The sequence below is a fragment of the Athene noctua genome, chromosome 6, assembly GCF_965140245.1.
Source record: "Athene noctua chromosome 6, bAthNoc1.hap1.1, whole genome shotgun sequence".
In the NCBI taxonomy this organism is placed as follows: Eukaryota; Metazoa; Chordata; class Aves; order Strigiformes; family Strigidae; genus Athene; species Athene noctua.
In genome coordinates, this window is record NC_134042.1 from 41437156 (window position 1) to 41458282 (window position 21127).

The following is a 21127-nucleotide window of genomic DNA, read 5'->3' on the forward strand; positions in this document are numbered from 1 at the left end:
TACAAACCCTGGAGGCAGTGATGCCAGGGTGCCCCCATGCCCCAACCCCCGGTCCCTCAGCCGGGGCTCAGCTGCCCCTCGGGGACCAGCCCGGGGCAGCCGCCGCCACCACCACCGGGACCGCAGCCACCCCCCTGCGCCGGGACTTCTTCCCCGTCGGAGGGGATTTCTCGCTTCCCTTTGGCTTGAGCCCATTTTTGGAGGGGAGGCGCAGCCGGAGTTTCCAGCCACCGGGCTCCCTGCGCGCCGGGTCCCCGCCTCCGCGCCCTCCCCTTATAGCCGGCCTGCCCCGGGGCTCCCCAGCCAGCGCCGCCGCCGCCGCCCGCCCCGGAGCCGCAGCAGAGTAAGTCCTTTGTGCCGCCTGCCCGTCCTGCGGGGCTCGGGGCTCCCCCCTTCCCTGTAGGGCCGGTGTCCCTCCCGCTTCCCCCGCGCCTCTGCCTCCCTCCCTGCTAGCGAGAGCCGAGGCTCCCCGTCGTGTCTGGGAGGGAGGGGGGGGGATCAGCGGAAGGTGCTGAAGGATGGATTCTAGAACTGTGCAACAGAGTTTCAGCCCCACCTTGTAGTTACCGGAGTAGAGAATAAATCCAACTGCTGCGAGAAGGACAGCAGCTGCAGACGCATCCCAAGGCTGGGGACCGCAAGAATATGTCTGGCAATTGCTTTGCGACAGCTGGGTCTGATTTCTGTTGCTCATCCCGCGAATTTCAGGGCATGAACTCAGGCTGCGAGCGGTGACTCCTGCTACCCACTCCCCAACCCCTTCCCAAAATGCAGACGTAGGTCTCGGTCACCGAAGCATCCTCAACCCAGATCAGGCACCGAGAGCCAGACTCAGCGTGGCACTTCCCACCCACTCCTCTTTGTCTCTGTTCGGAAGTGGGTTTTTCCCAGATCACAGGAAAATAATTGGATTGGGATTCATTCAGCTCAGCTGCACTGGAAAAACACAATTTCAGTGCCTAAATCCTGTACGGCCCCAGGCAGCCCCTGTGCCCTGCGCCCTGCATGGGTCACTGCTGAGCTGGCATGATTCTGCACTGCCATGCTCACCATTCTGTGACTGTATTTTTTCCTAGTCAGGTTAGTCTCACCACCCCTAGGACCTGCCTTCTCCCGGAGCACTGAAGAGCCTGACGAAATTCCCTCCTATCCTTGGGAAGCCGTCCCACACCCACTGTGTCAGCTCCTCAGGCACAGATTGAAGGGTTCAACATCAGGGTTAGGATCCTCAGGGTGTTTAAAGTAGGATTTCTTATTGAGGCTGCTACAAAGTAAGGAAGAGACTTTTTGTGACTGGAGCATATGACTTTAGTCATATGGCATCTAGCAGCCATGGTCCCTCGCCATCACACCCAAGTTCAGAGCAGAAAACCTGAAGAAACAGTCATTTCTTCAAGGCGTTCAACTGCCTGCCCCTGCCAAGGGGCTTTGAGGCTTGCCAGTTCCAACAGAGCCCATCGAACGGGAGCAGCGAGCTTTGGAAAACTCAGGTTTGGGTTTGTTTCAGTCACCCTCTCTGTAAAACGAGGCCTGGAAAGCCAGAGTCTGAAAGTGCCAGCAGAGGCAAGGGCTCCAGGAGCAGTAAGTCTGGTGCCTGGGGAATTTGTGTATCTTCTCAGTCACTGTTAGCTCTAGCAGTGACCTTTGCAAACTCCAGGCCTGAATGCAGGATTTGGCTTTGGGAATAGTAATATGAAAACAAAATCCTAGACAGCAGCAGCTGGTTTCTCTCTCAGCAGCAGCAGTTCAAAATGATACTTCCCAGATTTGAAGCAAGAAGATAAAGGAGTGTATTACACTGTGTTTTCTCTGCTTTTTCCCAGTAACAATACATATGTGTAATTTTCTCTTTTGCTGTTTGAAATATTCTCACTAACAACAGGAGATGCTGATTTACAAGATTATTTTCAGTTGTGCTTCTGCAGTTTAGGGAAACCAAATTCTCATTTAAAAAATGACTGAGGTACTGTGTAGCCTGTTCAAGTGGGATCTGCGATGTTCCCCAGACAGGTGATAACATGGTTTAATGCTGTTTTAAAGCATCTCACACCAGGTGAGATGCCCTGGGATCCTCTGCCTGGTCTGTCACCACCATTCCCATGGGTCCCTTGTGTCCCCCATCACCCCCAGCTCTATGGAGATGTCTGGCACTGCTGAGACACATGGATTGAGTCCCCTGGGGAGGCTCTGCTCCTGCCTTGACTTCTCTACTGGAGAAATGGGTTTTGTTTCCCCTCAGTTTTTGGTCCCATTAGGTTGGCCACCATGAGGGTGGTGCTGGACCACATGGGGTGGTGGGTGGCCTGTAGGGCTCCATGGACAGCAGCATGGGTTTGAGCAGCACAGTAACATTTCAGGATGGGGCTGTTGGTGGCCCAGCTCATCTATGAACTGTGATTTCCCTGGCAGAGCCAAGTGGGTGCCCCCAGCTTCATGGTGTCTCCATTCAGTACCCAATCCAACTAACAAAAATTGGTAGGAAACCCCCCCACTTCCTAGGAGGGCTTCCCAACTTGCAAAGATTGAGGCTGGCGTCTCCCTAGACTCTTTGCTTTGATTTATTAGCAGCTTATTTAGCTGTCACTGCACAGTCCAAGGTACACTAAACTCTGACTGGCTGTACTGCTTTACGGCTTCACAAGATGGTTTGACCCAGTGCATTTTTCTTGTGTGGGCAGTGGAGACCCCACTTCCACAGGAAGCAGGTGGGGAGAGAAAAGGCTGATGCAAATGCAGAGAACAAATGTAGCTAAATAACTCTGGATCTCTGAGAGGCTGTGTGAGAGCGGGGGATTTCCACTAAAACGAGACATAACTCTTTGTGATCTAGGATGTCAGCAGGCTGGAGAGGACTAAAAATCCAAACAAATGCTTTTTAATACTGGCAGCAGCTCAGGAAAAAGAAGTCAAGATCAGCAAAAAATTTCAGAATAGAGGTAATTTGTAAATCTCTTTCCCTGAGTGCTCTCTGGCACACCATGAGCCACCCCTCATGAATGAGCTGATTTCTAAGCATGCAGTATAAAAGCTGTTCCTTTGAGGAAGGAGGAAACAGGAAGCCCACTGTGCCCAGAGTCTTGTGTCCTGTGTCATGGCTCTGCTCCAGGTGTTTCCCTCACCCTTGCTGTCCACCCCAGACAAGCTCCAGCCCAGGGGTACACACCGTGATCAGCCAGCCCCATGCGGATAGCTCACTTGGTCCCACTCCAGCCACGCTGGGGGTCAGCAGCACTGCTGTCCTCATGGCACAGGGCCTCTGTGTAGGGTAGCAGAGGATAATATGCGAGCTGTGCTGCTCCTCTGGTTGGAAATCGTAAGCTGAATATACTATGTCAAAAATAATTGGAGCTAAAGACTCCTCTGGCACAAACTATAGTGCCACATAATAATGATGATGAAGATAATAACAGTAAATTAACAGTAAATTAGTAATAATAGTGAGTTGGGATCTATGTCAAATCTTGACCTTAAATCATTAAACTTCCTAAGATTTGAATTTGAGCTCTGTGCCTGGGAAATGATTCAGCATTTCCCAAAGTGTTAACTGCTAACATAATTAGGACCCTGCTGGAGTTTTAACAAGCTTTGGTTTGTGAGCACAACACAGGCGTACAGGAGCAGCTGTGGCCATCCGAGCCACAGCCAAGCTCCTGGCGTGTCCTGTCTGCCGCAGGGGCAGGAGCTGGTGCTGGGGGGCACAAGGAGCAGTGCTGGCACAGGCCTCCTGCCCGGCGCCTCTCACTGGTGCCTCCTCCTCTGAGCTGAGTGTTTCCTGTAGAAAGTGGTGCGCTTTTTCTATAAGAAAGTTTCTTATAGATGTGTCTTACAGTATATGCTTGCCCATTTAATGATAAAAAGAAAAGATGGAGGGGGAATTTTTCATACCAGTTGCCATAAGTGACTGAGGCTGCATTTCAAGGCAGGACTGGGAGCTGAGGTTGACTGGTATTTCCTGCTGCAGATACAAACATAGGCAAACCAGCAGCGGCAAACTGATAAATGCTGGGCGAGCATTCAAGCTGGCCAGATGTGAGTGAGCATCAACAGCCTTACTCAGATGCTTAACTCCTTTGGTGTTTATTAGTTCAAGATGAAAAAGCACACCCTGACATGCCACTATTGCCAACAGTTCTCACACTGCTGGGCAAAAACGCTGGAACTGATTTTATCTTTCTTCTTGTTTGGCCGTGGCATTTTTTTTAGGCAGGGCAGGGCATAGGGACGCATGGCAGAAAATAGCTTGGTACTGCAGAGGGACCTCAGGGGCCCCCTCAGGCTGCAGCCCCCAGTAGCACATTCCCAGCTACCTCTTCACTCCTGGGCATTGCCAGACCCTGCGCCTGGCTCTTTCAGAGCATTACCAGGACAAAGTTCTGCCAGATGTTAAAAACTAAGCTTTTAATCAGTTTAATCGTTCCCTTATGGACTCTTCTATATGTAGTGTCATTGCAATGGTTTTCAAAGATATGTGATATTCATCTTAGTACTGAAGAAGAAGCAAAACCATTTTGAAATACACTTTTCTGATCATCATTCATCAAAACAAAAAACTCTGAAATCACCTTTGGCTTTAGGAAAGGGAGAAGTACTTTCTTTGCTTAGAAACAGCAAAAAAAAAAGAACAATAAATGCTCTGTTTGGAGTAATAGGAAAGAGAGAAAGGATTTGGCTGAGTCTGCTTGAACAAACAGGAAGGGATTTGGCAGAAGGAATCTAAACACAGTGTCATATTGGGAAATGCAGGCTAGGAAAATAGCCCTACAAAAATTAAGAAAGTCCCAAAGACTTATAGAGAATCCCTGTTACCATGATATATTTTTGTAATGGAAAGGTAACAAAAAGGAGGTCTTTTCCACTGGTTTTAGGATTCTACTGGGGCATCCTGACTAGAATGGCCAGAGTGAACCATGGGGGTTTTGCCTGCCTCCCTGCCTCTCTCCCTCCCTCCCTTCCCCCCCCAGTAAACGTGCTAGGGGAAGAAGTAGGTTTGTAGCTTCTGCCATGACTGCTGTCTCTGGGCAGCTCTGGTGCTCGGGCCCACTTTGCTCACCCACAAGACCAGACCCGCAGCCCCGGGGCACAAGGGTTCCGCTGAGCAGTGACCCAATGCCTCTGGCAGCACCTGAGGTTTAGCTTTGCACCTTGCCCTGGGTCACAGACCAGCAGTTTAGCCGAGATCCAGCCAGATCATGCACACACACACACCCCTTTCTCTCCTTCCCAAATGAGTTTTCATCTTCATTGCGTTTTAAAAGTAATAGTGTTACTAATCTTGAATGTGACCTGGCAGCCAAAGCACCGAGCAGGAAAGCTTTCAGCGATGCCAGGCTCTAGCTGCTCTCTGTACCACCTGGCTGCTACTGCTAACTTGATGCTTCAAAGCTCTCCAAGCTGGCAGGAGCCAGCAGAAGGAATCACAATTCAAATAAAAAGCCACAATCTTCCTACCAGTTTTCCCAGAAATAAGTATCATGCCTTGTATCAGCATGATGCATATCAACAGTATAAACTTAGCAAGGTATTTGAAGATCACTGCACTGTAGCCTTATAACTGAAGCCAAATTCTTCCTTTATTTAAAGCCTAATTCCTCTACCCTTAAGCAAAAACTTGCCTGAGAGTTCTTCAACACAGAAGTTTCCCAGAAAGTCACTTAAAAAAATGTGTTGTTAGAACAAGGATTAGAAACTATGAAGTCACTTTATTTGTTTACAGTAATTATATTATTATAATCATTATATAAATGAATATACTTATGCAATTAAATATATGGCAATATATTAAATTATACATGCACATACGTAATTCTAAATATGAATTCTAAAAAAATGTTACAATAACAAATTTCTGTCATTAATTATTTGTAGCACAGGTGTGTTGATGGTAGAGCAGGACTCTGGCAGGATAAAGACTGTTTAAACAAGACCAAACCACCCTGATCCTTTCCTGTTCCTGTTTCTGTTCCTGTTTCTCTCTCAGTCAGGCAAGGACTGCCTTGGACACGCAGCAGCCCTGGCCACTAGCACCAGTTTCATGTAGCAGCTTTGGGAATAATCCAGTCTGGTTATTCCCTGCTATCAGAACCTTCCCCCTCCACCACCCCATTTCACTAGCATATCTTTCTGCACAAGCCACGGCCCACACTACAGCCCCACATTTCAACATAAACGAATGGGACAGCAATTGCTCCCAGGTATTTGAAAACACCCAACAAGTTACACTGAAGTTGCAACAAGCTGCACTGAAGTTGCCTTGTCTTTGAGATGCCGTAGTCACACTGGGACTGTTTCGGAAATGAGATTGCATGGACTGTGAGTGGTTTTGAAGGGTCTGAATGCATCCCTTGTGTCTTGTGTCTGCCACTGCAGGGATGCAGGCAGCATGTAGAGCATTGAAGCCATCCTTCTGACTGGGGATTTTTTGGGCCTAAAGTGATAAGCCTTGTGATGCTCGTATCAGATACTGTTGTGCTTCCCATCCTTTCAACCATGTTTTTCACATCTCCAACATTTCTGAACTCTTAGCCACCTTCTCTGGGAGCTCTCCTCAATAAAGCTAAGAAATAATTACTGACTTAAATGGGGACACAGTTAAACCAGCACGACTTTGGCTCAGCAAAGACTGACATGTGCCTGCCTTGGTAGGCTCATCTCATTTTCATGGTGTGTTTGCAAACTCAGTGTGCAGCAAGCTACATGGGTGCTTCCACAAGCAAATCTACAGCCAGATGAGCAGAGATCAGCAAAAACAGGCCCTGAGGAAGGTGGGAATTAATCCCGATGACATATAAAAGTATGGGAGTTTTGTGATTGCTTTGAATAAGCACAGTCCCACCCACTCACATCATTCATGTGCAGCATCCATGCTCACATCCGTACTCCCACAGCATCCCGTGGGAGAGCCCTGCTCTCCTGTATCCAGACAAGACTGAGGTCTCAGATCAGGCCATCTGAATCACCCTTAACATTACTCATCTATTTTCTCTAAGTTAGTTACTAGACCAGATTGCTGCTTCCATCCTTTCAGTTACCTGAGGTGACATTGCTCAGGAGCTCTCCTGCAGAGCTGTGCTCATACCAGATGTGTGTAGCACTCCCCACACCACCCACACAGGGACAACTCATTCCAGAATTACGTTTTTTTTAATGGGAATACACCTTGTCACATTGTTTCATGGTAGTTTTTATGCAAACTGTTATAATCTGACCAATTCTCTCTGAAATTTACAGGCTAGAAGGAAAATGATGAAAATGTTACCTTTTTTCCAAAGTGGTCCTATTGGAATACGCAATGGATCAGAGAGTTGCATCGGTGTAAACAGGCAGCTTGAAAACCGTTCAACATCAGTGCCTGAGCAAGTTCCTGCCTGTCCTGAACCTTCTGGAGATGAGATCTGGTCCAGGGACCAGGAAAAGATGAGTGAAAGGCCAGAGGCAGCCTGTAGACCCTCACGTGCATCTTCCATCACGAGCAATGGGAGCTGCACCTCTGCTGGGGACAGCCCTGAAAAGGGGAAGAAAGGAATAAAGGGAATCCTTACAAGTGCACTGAAGAAAATTAAAAAGATCAAGCCACCGAGTGGTAAGTGCTCCTCCATTCTCCTTGCACCACCTCATAGGCTGTAGTTACCTCCAGAGGGGCTGCAGAAGGTGGAGAATTGTCCCCTTGAGAAACAAGGGCACCAACAGATCTAAGTGACTTGGCCAAGGAGCCTGGGGAAACATGGGCTGAGAGAGACATGACCTCATGTCACTCGTGTACCAAGGGCACACTTCTTGAAGAACTGCCATTTTGCAGGTTTTCTGTCCAAAATGAAACATTTCTACCTCTCATGGGGGCACAGGGATCTGTGGGTAAAAAAGAAACCAAGGCATGCCTCTCTGCTCTGTTCCTCCACGAAACCACCACCCTGTGAAATCTCCCCTTCTCCCGGGGACAGGAGTGAGCAGCATGCATAGGTCTTTGCCGGGGCTGATATATGGACATACAGCTCCTCCAGTCACAGGCAGGGTGCTTAGAGAAATAGAAAAATACCTGCTTAGAGAAACCCAGAACTGGAAAGTGTCTCTTGGCACTTCCAAGGCTCACCTGCCACTTCAGGTGATATATCTCATTACCTGGTTCATAAACTTATCAAGCTACACCTTAAAGTAAGTTAATTTTTTAGTCCTACCTCCTTTACTGGGATTTTTTGCAAAGTCTCACTGTTTTAGTACAAATTATCTGATTTCCAGGCAAGGTTTTACCTGTCTAATTCGTATCTCCTCGATATGTCAAACGTTTTCCCTAACTGGTGGTTTTCCTTCTCGGCCTTGAATTTGCTCAGCTAAACAAACCGAGTCTACTGAAAGCAGGCCCTGCGTGCCTTTGTTCTTACTGCTGCATTGCCCCATCCCCAATGTCTTATTTTGAAATAAAGCAACCAGAATTGCAGAAAATATTCCAGGTGAGATACCACCAATGCCTAATACAATATGTTACCATTTTCCTATCTCAGCTGGACATTCCCCACTGGATACATCCTGGGGTCGTATCTGAGACTTTCACCATCATCTCACAGTAGTGATTTACCAGTTCTACGGGCATCTCTCTTGCTCCTCTATCTCAAGCTGATTCACATCTAGCTTGCAGCAGAAAATCCTATTTGTTGCTAAGTAACTTTTGTTCTATTGAATTTATATCTTACACTTTGTGCTATTAAATTTCAGCCCATTTACTATTCAAGTTATCCCGTTGTTCTTGCATAATAGACCAAGCCCTCAGTTTCAATAATGTTTCTGAATTTTGTATAATCAGCAGATGCCAATAGGGCACTCCCACCTTTTGTGCAGCAGTCTCTAAGGAGAATGTGAAGTAAGATGAGTTTCATGAATAATGTAAGCTTTCTCCATCCAGGATTTTCCATACAAACCTTACATACCTAACAAAACTTATTTGGGGATATAACTTCTCCAGTTTAACTAATAATTTCCCAGATTGTACTGTATCAAGTAACAGGCTGTAGTTCAGATAAGATAGTTCAATTGTATTTATCTTGCCTGCTAAATGTGTCCTCCAAAAAAATTTCACAGCTCAGATTGTGCCAACCTATTTCTGGGAAACCCATGTGGTATTTCCTCCAGCACACCTTATTTAGCTACATCTTTCCATCTACAGCTTTTCTAAAGCCATGCTTCTGACTTGAGGTCATATTAAAGGGAAGAGGAATAATTAATAAATCAGTCAATAAATAAATAAATAAAATTCCACAAATCTAAATTTTGGAAAAAATTATAGGTAGCTCATGATTATCTGTCCATATGTAACACACTGGTGATGGGTATTCAAATTTCCATTGCCCCAGTTAGAGGCAAGCTAGAAATAATCTGATCTTTAAATAAACAGATTTTTATAAGATGAAGGACTCTAAGATCTAGCATTATAGAAATATTAAAAGTTTTTTAGAAAAGTATTCCAGAGCCACCATTTTTTATAAAACAGAAATTTAAATCTTCACTATTGGGTAAAGAAAGGCTGTTCTTTTTTCACCAGTCAAACAAGTCATGGAACTCCTTGAAGAGCAAAAGCTTTGTGATGCCACTCAGCAGCTGATTGTCCTGGAGAAGAGCCTGTCTAGCAAATGTGAGGAGGGAATGAACACCAGCCACCAAGACATCGAGTCTGTTTATGAAGTTCTGAAGCACAAAGTCTTCACCATCTTGAAAGACTCCATGCTGCTAGCAAAAACAAACCCAGAACTGCTCCAGCAGGCAGTGGAGGCACTGAAGGAGCAGGAGAAAGAAGATCAGAACTACACATCAGAGAATGCACCTGACCAAAACATACACTTTAGACCTAGAAAATGGAAAGAGCTTTGGATGGCTACAGTAAAGGAGTCAGTAGAGACTCGAATGAAAGACACAAGCCATACTGCTAGAACTGAGAACCTCTCTACAGTTGGCCAGAACCTTCTGCACATGGGAAAGACAATGAAAGAAGATTTGACAGTAGTTGTAAAGTACATTAAACAGCTTTATCCTCCTGAGTTTAACGTGTTCAGCACATATGCCGAACTCTACCACAATTATTTTGCCTCCCAGGCAAAGAAAAACGCTGAGTCTCATCTGGAAGACAAAGATATTTACCTTCTCCTCTCATGGGTGCACAACATTTATCCAAAGTAAGTGAGGCTTTTTTATCCCTGGTGATCAGCACAGGTTCACTGGATGCAAAACCAGGCATTTGCTCGATTTATGTATTGGTATCGCTGTGATGGAGTCTGGCACCTGGCTAGGTTTTGGTGTCACTGGTGTCGTGCTGATGTACACTGGCTGGCCAGGACAGCCAGAAGGGACACACTCTAGGCCTCTAGTCTGTAAACCAAGGGCTGACCCCACCATTCAGGCTTCTGGGCAACAGACATACACACAGATGTTTAGGGCTTCACTTGTGGGGTAAATTGGGCGAGTTCATTGCCCTGATCTCTATTCCAGTTGCAGACCTGAACTCATGCATGGAAAAATTGGAAATTTCAGCCCACTGGACTAGAGGCCAGCCAATAAATAGAACAACATAAGATGCAATTATGGTGGACATGGAGGATGTTGCTTTGGTGTTACCCCCAGTCTGTGCTCTCCTCCTGCTTAGGAAGCCAAAGGGTGCACCCCTGTGAGAGGACATCATCAGCCAAGAGTTGCCCCTCATCCTCACAAGCCCTGTATGTTATAGAACTGAAAATATTCCTTGTTGTGGCTTATAGTACTGGATGGAGAATTGAGGGGTCTCATTTCTTAGGTGAAAACCAGTAAATACACCAGCAATGTTTCTTCTTCTGTTCTAAAGCCATTCAACCTTCACCTCCACTTTTTCCTTCTTGTGTTTCACTGATGGAGTATAATGAGTCATGTTGATCCTAGAAGTTTTCCAGAGCCAGTGCTGTGCTCTAGGTCAGGATATTCAGGCCAGAACCAGCATGTGTTTGGAAATCAGTAGCTATGAGGAGCAGGGCTCAGCTGGGGCAGCACAGCCCTGAGCTGGGGATGGTGTTAGCCAGGGCAGTGTTGCAAGGTGTTCCCAGAGGCCACATCCAGGTCTCTACTGAGGGACCACCTCTCTCCACAGTCAGCAGCAAACAGAACAGTGAGGAGGACGAGGAAGGTTGTACAGCAGCCTGGCTCCAGCTTCCAGTGTCATATCAGAAACAGCCCGTGTGTGGGAAGCACGGCAGTGTACCCATGCAGATCTGGGTGATGTGCAAACATGGGACTCAGGAGATGTATAGGGTTATTCTTTGCAGCTCCAGAAGGAGAGGCTGCTTCCAAATCAGCCCCCCAACAAGTGTTGGCCAGAGCCCCCCATGGCTGGCAGGTCTCTCCACTTGAAGCTGCTCAGGGGCACCCGGCTCAGCCAGCATGCGGTGGGGACATGACAGCAGGGCATGAAACCGCCCGCTCCAGTCCCAGCAAGCTGCAAAATGCCAGGTTTTCATCTGATCACCCCTCTATATTTATGGAGAGTGGTCGTGTCCTGGGGCGAGACCCTCCTGCTTGCTTCAGGTCCCCTATCCCCACCAGAGCACAGTGGCTGTTGCTCAGGAGCTTGGCAGAACATGACTGCATTGCCCCGGGTTGCTTGGACGCCCATCTTCACCAGTCCCACTCCTGGCACATATTCAGCTCCTACAAATCCTGCCTGGACTAAAGACAATGTATCATTACCATCTGTTTTTTCACTGATAGTCTCAAAAAGTGTTAGTGACTTGCATCAACAGCTGTCTTGAATTACAGTGTTCTTGGAAAATGTGATTGTTTGGTTTTTTCATTCCAGAGATATGAGAAAAGATCATGTTTTAGCTGAGGAGTTGGAAAAAGTTAAGCTTGGAAGCCTTTTGCCATCAAGTCTGAGCAATGACCTTGAAAACAAATACCTTGACAGTGAAGAGGTGAGAATCTGTTCAGTCCCTCCTCTTCCCTTTACTGCTCCCATATGACACCTCAGAGATGCTCTGACTTGTCCTGCACATGCACTTCTCACCTGTGAGCCACATACCCTTTCAGAGAGAAGCAAAAGCAAGAATGCTTTTGTTTCTTTTTGTGGGACAGGTCGCTTTTCTGCTAGATGGGACTTGCAGAGCAAACTTCTGCTTAGCCCTGGGAGCCATGAAAAAGAACTGCTCTGTTCTTGCAAATCGTGTGGTAGGAAGGTGGGGAACAATCCAACAACAATTTTAATGGGTAACTTTCCAGTTATCGGCTAAATCCCCAGAGGGATTTATGCTCCCTCTCCCAGATGATGGATTCAGAATTACTTTTGGTCTCTAAAGCGGTGCCAGGTGAGCACAAACCATGAAGGTCTGGTCTTGAAAAATCTGTTTCTTCGATGCAGAATAGCCTGGTCTGCAGAAAATAACAGTTAGTCTGGTTTTTGGATCACTCTTGCCTTAATGGAAACAAAAAGCAACTTTTACAGTACTCCCATAGCTTAGTGCTTTTGGCATTTTGGGCTGGAATTCCTGGAAAATTAGAAGATAAATTCCAGGCTTAGCTGTAGCTTGTGATGGTTTACATATGGGAGAGGTGGGTGTGAAGGCTGAAAAGCACACAAACAAGGCTCTTAGGGATCAGAAATATATCCCAGGCACTGTACAGACCATTTCCAAAGCCCCAAAGTGTGCACAAAAGAGGAGTCAGAGCAGAGAAAACCTGAGAACATTTTGTTTTACTCTTGAGTGCTCATAAGACGTCACAAGTGGTCATGAAAAAGGATTGCAAAACCAGGCCCAGAGGGTAGCACTGAGCATGACAAGCAGGCAACACGTGGCTGGGGGAATTTGGGCTCTGGCACACATAGCTGCCTGCAACCTTCCTACCTACGCTTCCCTCCCCTGCCCTACAGATCACCACTGACGTGATGGGGAGACGGGCAGGGACGTAGATCTTGATCTTCAGTCCTACCCTGAAATATTCAACTCACTGTTGCATAGGTGGATATTGGGCGGGGGGTTGTCCTTGGTGCTGTGAAGTGATGGGTAAGGCATCTATGTAACAAAGAGCCTTTATTTCTCAGCCTGGACCAAGGAAAAAGTCTGCTGAGCCAGACAAATGGTGGGTGGGAGAGTAAAAGCTGCATAAGGCAGAAGATGCTACAACCACTTTGTGGTAAATGCTGTTGTTCTTCCTTCCCTAAAGGCTACTATCAAAAATTCACTGAGCAAATGTTTAGATAAAGAAATCCAAAGATGGAAAGAAGACAAAGAACCGGAGAAACTAAATGGGCATTTTCAGAGTGAACTACTAGCAATATTTGTTATCCAGGTAATAGAGATATATATTAAAAATAAACAATTACATCCTGCACATATTTAGAATTTGAGACCAGCTATGGTCAATGCCGGAAAGCAAAAGGCAAGTCACTTATGTAGGGCAGTAATAGAGATGGGCCATACAGGGAACTCCAAACCCGTGGTCTAGCATGGTCCTGGTCTACTGCGTGCTGGGGACAAACTCCTCTATAAGCAAAATGATCAGGGAAGCTGCCTTCATTTCCCCCTGTGCAGTCTGTTCTGCATCCCCAGCCAGCACTGAGCCATCAGACGCTGGGTAATGTAACAGCAGAGACAAGAGACAGGCTTAGCCATGCGAGGCACCAGCGCGGTGCTGCTGCCCTGCTTGCTCCCTGGGAGACTGTCACGGGCAGAGCTGCTCTGAGTGCTCACACCCTTCCCCCATGCTCAGCACTCTGCCTCCTCTGGCTGCAGAGGATTGCTAGAGTTTATGTTTAAAAAATAAACTTTTCATGTATTGAGGATGTTGTGCTTAATTTTATTTTTTTTTTTAATGCAACATTCAGGAAAAAAAGAAAAAAAACCCAAGTGTCACTTTCCCCGTTTTCTCAGCTATTTTAAAGACTTTTTTTTTCATCCCTCTTCCCATTTGAAAATGGAGTTCAAAATTGGCTTGAACTCACCAAATAAGTATAGCAGGTCTTCATTATCCTGCTCAGTTGCAGGGATGGATGCAGGAGAGCTGGGCTCTATTAAGGAAGTTAAGGATCTGTGGCCTTTTGAACCAGCAAACCTGGCCTTTTTGGAGCAGACAACATTTAAACTTGATCTTGTTTGTTAGAGTATCTACAGTGGCCAGAAGCGAGCCAAGGACATCAGCGCGGCAGTGGGCGAGGAGCTGTCACATCGCCTGTGGAAGGAGCTGCCCGCCTTCCTGAAAAGGTGCGGCAGGGCACTGTGGGGCAGCAGGGCTGGCAGAGCCACCTGCGGCACGCACTCACCTGCCTCTCCTCTTCCCTTCTCCCCTCCAGCTACAGGGATGCTTTTGAAGATTTTAAAGAGAAAGGCAAGAAGCACAGATACTACAAGCCTATAATTATTGCAAATATTAACAACTGCTGGAATTTTAGGTAAGGGTCCAAAATAAAAGGTTTTGCTCCTTCCTCTGCAGGATAATAATGTGATGGAGGGGAGGTACTCCAGAGTGGGGAGAGAAAGCTCCGTCTGCCTGCAGAGGAAAGTTTGGAGACCTCTGAGTTTCTCTTCTCATTTGAGGACAGGCTATTCTGACCTTGCTGATATTTCCTTGCAGAGACTACACGGAGAAAAACATGGCAGAAAAGGATGACAATAAAGCTAGTATTCTCAGCACTCTCGGAGATATTGAAAACAGCGGCTTTGACGTGCTGCTTCAACAGCTCTTTGCCCAGCTGAAGGTACCGTATCCATGCCCCACACCTGCCTGCCCCGTGGCTCAACCTGTGCCTTGCGTGTTCTCCTGCCGTGCTATCAGTTGCCCACATCTCTGATTCAGAAGGGCTCTGAGCCAGGTCACCTCTCAGCATCAGTCCTAGCTCACACTGCTGCCAGAAAACTCAGACTCACCTCTCCTTGAGCTGGTCCTCAAGCCGGCAGGTAAAATGGGTGCAGCTACACAGGCGTGACTGTGCAGACAAGCATAAAATGTGCTGATCACATCTAAGATAACTGCTGCAGGAGAGAGAGTCTCAACCTGCAAGTGTTTACACTCCAAACTGTAGGAAGCAATCACAAATGACATGAACTGCAATTACACAGCTTTTGGCTTCCTCGTAAAGGTGGCCTGAAAGGCACTTTTGGTTTCTTCCTTTTTTTTTTTTTTTTTTTAGTATAACACAAGCTTTTTAAGTTAAGCAAGTGTGGTGGAGGGGGAGGCGTAGGAGTCAGGAATGTTCAGCCACAATCTTTCCTGCTTTCTCTGTAGGGCCTTTGGAAGGCATGACAGATCAGGGGTGCTTTTTTTTATTTTCATATTTCTTTACTGTGGCCAAGAAAAACTGTGATTGAAAACACCTCATAATGATTCGTTTTTTTTCCTGACGGTTCTATAATTCTCTAATCAGACAAGATGGTGTGGACAAAACATTAAAAATGTGGAAACATAAAAAGCATCTCCAATATGAGCCTTTCAAACCCTCAGTCTTCTTCATCATGAGGAACTAAGAAGGGAACACAAACCAAATACAGCCCCCTCTTCCCCTCCCCTGTAAGTCATCATCACACATCCCTGCACAGTACTGCATGCTGTGCTGTCACTATGTAAGATACTGTACATATAGAAATGCTAAATATACATGTGCATAGAATCTGTTTTGAGAGAACTAAGCAGATTTTCCTTTTTTTCAGCCAATTTATAAGAAATTTACAGAAAATAAGTGGGACTCCAGCAATGAAATTATGAATGAGATCATTAAAACCACCAGCAAACATATTTCAGACTTCCAGACCCTCAAGGACCCTTTCTACCGTGTAAGTCTAAGAGAAATATTGAAGGGATTCTGGGATGCCGAAGCTGCATTATCAGCTCTGATCCTCTGTGACTTGGGTTACCTTGACCTGTGTTAAGCTGGTGAGCTGGCCTGGCATCACAGAGTCCTCTCAGGCAGGATTTCCATGAGCGTGCAGTTTACCTAGATTAGCCATATAAATCTTCTCCAACAGTAGACTCCTGTAGCTCTGCTGTGGTGTTTACAGAGAAAAACACCCCTGATGTAGAGAAAGTGCTTTAGGAACCACCCAAAATATGGTTTTATTTCTGTATGAGTTTGGTTTAGCAGCCTTGAAACACAGATGCAATGTCATGGTTCTGTCTCATGGCTCCTTTGATTCCCCTAAGGACTGGAGGAGATGGATGCAACTGGGTCTAATCCCAGATAACTGAGCCACAACCACATCTTCAGTGGTGCTGGAGTATATAAGAACCATCACCATATAAAAAAGATCTTTGATTTCCTGCCTTTGTCTTTTTAGTAGCTGAAACAAAATTACAATGTTTGGCATATTAGAGAGAGGAACAGGAGGAACAGCATGAATTCCTGTTTTTCTGGAATACTGTTACTTCTCTAACACATAGGGATCTTTTCTACACTTTAAACTCTTCCCGGAAGGAAACAATGTTTGGAAATTCCCACACATCATTAGTTTGAGTACAAAGAAATTCTCAGCATCTAGGATGTCACATAACCAGTCATGGGGAGGTTGGCAACCAGCATCATTCCTCACATGTGATCAGCAGCAGGTGTTTGGTGTGGCATGTCTTACAGCACCCGAGACATTTTTGTCCTCCATCCACACACATGGTTTGTTTTGTCCCCGATCCCCCCTCTCCTTCCCAACAGGCTATTGTAGAGAAGATCCACACCCGTTTGGTTAAAGACTACATCGTGAGACTGCTGAAGAGGAAAGTCAGCCTGAAAACCCCAGCACAACAGCAAAACCTGGCCCAACACATCTCCAAGAACGCTGCCGACCTTGAAGCCTTCTGCACCAGTAATGTACGTGAGTGCTCACTGCAATCCACAGCAGCAGAGGGCACGAGCACACTGGAAAACAGGAAAATAAATTTCTGGGACCTCTTGTTAACCTTTCCAACTCCCTGGAAGGCAGGACATTGGGCAGAAAGAGGTCTCCAAGCGCCTGCAGCCCCAGATGGAGAGCCATGATTTCATCCTTTGTCCCATAGTCAGTGGTTTCTTCTTGAAGATTTATATTAATAGGGTCAGATGATTGAGCTAAAAATTGCACTGCTCTGCTTTCAGTACAATGTGTGTGGAGTCTGGGTTTTGACGCTTCCCGCCCGCCCTTGATTTCCCTAACTCTGCTGGTTTTAGGTCAGGCAGGGACTGGAACGAGCAGTGCAGGGTCTCTGGTACACAAGGGTTTCCTCCATGGGAGGCATGGCTGAAACACCCCTCTCTGTCCTCTGAGATCACCTCCCTCCTTCCATGCCTCTAAATTTGACTACAAAAAAGCTAAAAGCTAAGCCTAACCCTGTCCTCTGCCATCCCATGCACATTTGCCTGGAGAAGGATCAAGCCTGAGCATCAGTCGGCATGGGCAGGAGGTCAGGTAGCTGGCACCATGGGATATCCCATAGCCAGAAAACAAGTCCAGTCAGGGCAGGGAGCAGATTTTGACAATGCCTGGAGATGCTAAAGGCAGGGTTGTGTGCAGAGCTGCGAGAGAGCAGCATGTGGCAGCGTGTTGCCTGGCCTATCAGACCTTGTACACACACTGGGCAGCATAGATACCCAAGGAAAGGAAAACATGATGGGAGGGAAGAGCAGAGAGAGTCTGTCGAGGTGGATATGGAACCCTCAACCTTATGGCAAACCCTGCAACACTTGTGTAAGAGGATTAAAAACCACTACAAAGCTAATCCAATTTCTCCAAGGCTGGCTGAGGCTAGAAACGTCACTGAAAATGAGGCACCTAAAATCACTGCTGTGTCCTTCCCCCTTGCCAGGAAACAGCTTCAGGACCTGTCTCAGCTGCACGCACCAGGAAACAGAGCTCCTGAGCTGCGTTGAGGTTTGCACCTCCACAGTGCCCTGCTGATCTCTTTCTCTTCTGGCAGGGGTCTCAAGCCACATGGCTGAATTCGGCACTCCCCAAACTGGCTGAAATAATCCGACTTCAGGATTTAGGTGCTATTAAAATTGAAGTTGCAACACTCGCCACGACATACCCAGATATCCGGTAAGAGACGCTGAAACAGATTTGCAAATACTTGTATAGAATTTTAACTGAGCCAGGAAACAGTCAAATCTGAGTATGGGTGAGGTTCCTATAGCCTGAGTCTATAACGATGGGTGGGGGCTGCCTGCCAGGCTTTCGTAATCCCAGTGCCATTGGACAACAAAATAAACTATTTTAAAAAGCTCATTTATATATTGCAAATTCTGGCCTAATTTTCTCCTTTGACTTGGCAATCCCCTACCCTACTCCAAACCTCCCAGGACAGTGCTGGGTCCCATGCAGGACTGCCAGATGCTGAGCTGGCATCCACTGGGGACCTCAGTGCCTGCCACGGGGTTGGGGCCACGTCCTGGTGCAAGGAACCCGGCACATGGAGATCTGCAGGAGGAGATAACAGCTCCCATTTTTCTTCTACAGCAAAAGGCACCTGGAAGCATTCCTCTACATCAAAGCCAATTTGTCACGTGGCGAACTCAAGAGCATCCTGGGCTACTTGGCAGACAGCACGGCATCCACGCCACCCGGCGCCTCACTCTTCTCCAACATAAATGTGTCCTAGGCCAAGGCACACCTTAGTAACCCCTTGTGCTGGACTGTCGGCTAAGCCAGGGATGAAGAACATCCCCTAGAGCGATGCACAGCACACACTGTCGCCTTTTCCTGCGGAAAGTACTCTGTCCTAATCTGGTGCTCAGCATCTCTGTGGGAACCACTGTCCTCCATGCAGAGGAGGGTGTGCCCACAGGAGAAGCAATGCCCATGACGACCAGGGCTGCTCCTCACACCAGTCATGGACAACCCCAAGGTCTCCTTGGTGCCACCATGTTCTCGGCCTGGACACTCTGACCTCTGTCTACCTCACAGGGTGCTGTGAAGGCCACGTCACTGACTCCCCAGCTGGCCCAGACTGAGCAAGCATCTCCTGTGTAGCTTTTCATCTTCTAAGGAAACAAAGGGAAACAAAAAATGAAGCCAAAATTTTGAGCTGTTGGAAAAGTCCTATGTGAGTATGCTTGCACTCCACTTGCCTTTCTCTGAGCTGGGCAAGGGTGGCTGTGTCAGGTTGATGGGAGAGGCTCCAGGTTTCAGGTCAGGAGGAGCTGTTGCTCAACCATGGCAGGACTCCTGCTGTCCTGCTGCGCTGCAGCACCCCCAGACCGGGGGCTTGGAGTGGCCCCAGCTGCATGTCCTGCCCCATGCAGCAGCACTGCCATGGGGCATCGGCGCTTCCGAACGGGCCCAGAGAGCCCTGGCTGGCCTCACAGCAGCAGTCCAGCTGGGGCAGCAGGTGCTGCCTTCACCTCCATGAGGTGGGAGAGTCCAAACCCCCCAGCAGCCACCAGCCCCTCTACAGTGACCCCATCCAGTGGCACCCTGCTAACAAAGGGTTAGGAACAAGCTACCTGTTGCAATGGATTATGTAGGCTAAGCCCCAGCATCCAGCAAACCACTTGGACATTACTTAAGTCCTCCTTATCAAGGAGAGAACTTTTCCAGACCCTGTTGACATCGTAGGCTTTGAATGGGTGGTGGAACTCTTCTCAAATGCCATTAAAACTTACTGAGCATCACCATTTCCTTGCTTGCTCTTTCCCCTCGTGCTGTGAGGTAGATATGATGTGAAAATACAAATAGGTCTGTTGTGAAACTATGTTTTGTATTTACAGCCCAGTTTTTTGGGAAGTGAATCACGTAACAAAACAATAATGTGTTTGGCTAAAGACCTTTCCCTTCTCTTAATTTGTTTCAATTTTTCTATCAGTCTATAGAAAGTTGGTCTGGAAGGCAGATGCATAATGACTGTGCAAACCATGTACTATATTTATATGCATATGCAGTATACCATTGGTGTATTTTTGCATCCAATTTTATTTTTTCTCAGAGATATTCATTTGCAATGTTTATATTTAAACAGTATTCAAATATGCTAGAAGAGTGACTCATTTATTCTGTTTCTGGCTGTTGTTTACTGCGTTGCCACATGTAGTCCTATGTACTCCTTCAAAGGGTCAGTTCTTCCACTAGTCCCAGCCTGCCCTGGTGAATGTCGCCCACTGGTTCCAGGTGGGGAGAGTCTTGCTGGGCTACAGACAAGCCGAAAAAGCAGAAGCACTCTCTGTTTGTGCTGTGTATGTGTCTCATAGCATGGCTTTCCTTGCTCTCTAGAGCAAAGACTGCCATGTGCACTGTGTTTATGGTATCTGGTATAACAAGGTCCAAAACGTCAGCACTACCGCAGTCTCAATGCTTAATAATAAAAAGATATATATTCAACATACATCTCATCCTTACTGCTCTGGCATCCCCCTTCCTCCATCTCTGTTGTCTCCTCCTGTCCATATGAGTCCTTAGCAGATGCAGCTCACAAGAATTTAGACCCAACTGGCCCTCCTGTCCCATTTTTACACTCCTAGCAGCTGCTATTAAAACAGTGGCTTTGCTGCTGTCTGCGTTCAGACAGCTGTTGAAGTCCTCTGCCAACAGGTTATGTGACAGAACTGTACAGTGGGTGTAAAACAGTGCTTTGGTGTCAGTCTGCTGCCCGGCCATGGGCAGTGCGAACCGTCCTCCTACAAGCACACTCACGCTCCCACAAAACTTCATACATACTGATAATTTAAAAACTTGTTACACATTATTTAAACACTCCACTTACAATTTAAAGCCAAATGCTGAAATGACTTCTGACAGTGCTGAGCACTCATGACAACTGCCACCTATTGTGCAACATTTTCTTTCCCAATTAGTGAAAGGTCATGTTATTGCTATAAATAATTGCATTTTGATTTAGAGATCTGTTAAGAGCCTACAGAAATGCATCATACAAATGATTACGCTGGTCTTTAAAAAAAAAAAGATTCCAGCTAAGTAAGTTCTTGAAGGAAAATAGTGAATCTATTTATATAGTATAATTAGGATGGGTAGGAGAAAATGGTTTTCATACACATTTCATAAGCCATATGGAACTGCATTGTGCAATTCTCTTCATCCTGCTATAAAACCTCAGCTTTCAGCTTTAATGAGCCCAGGAAACTACTTTATTTATCTTCTTGTATGACTCGACATTTACAATGGCATTTATTTATATGTGGCATATTACACATAGCCAGGTAATTTCAGGAGGTTGCGTG

General features: G+C 46.7%; 1 protein-coding gene across 1 annotated transcript; it reads left to right on the top strand.

Annotated features, from left to right (window-relative positions):
• The first annotated feature begins 303 nt into the window (after positions 1–303).
• On the top strand, positions 304–19943 carry TNFAIP2 (TNF alpha induced protein 2). The gene is made up of 12 exons (XM_074908708.1): positions 304–343; positions 7228–7579; positions 9530–10157; positions 11804–11918; positions 13165–13290; positions 14101–14201; positions 14291–14389; positions 14572–14695; positions 15645–15767; positions 16637–16792; positions 17875–17996; positions 18414–19943. Exons 2-12 carry the CDS (start codon positions 7240–7242, stop codon positions 18553–18555), a joined length of 2076 nt encoding a protein of 691 aa, XP_074764809.1. The 5' UTR covers positions 304–343; positions 7228–7239; the 3' UTR covers positions 18556–19943.
• Positions 19944–21127: the final 1184 nt, after the last annotated feature.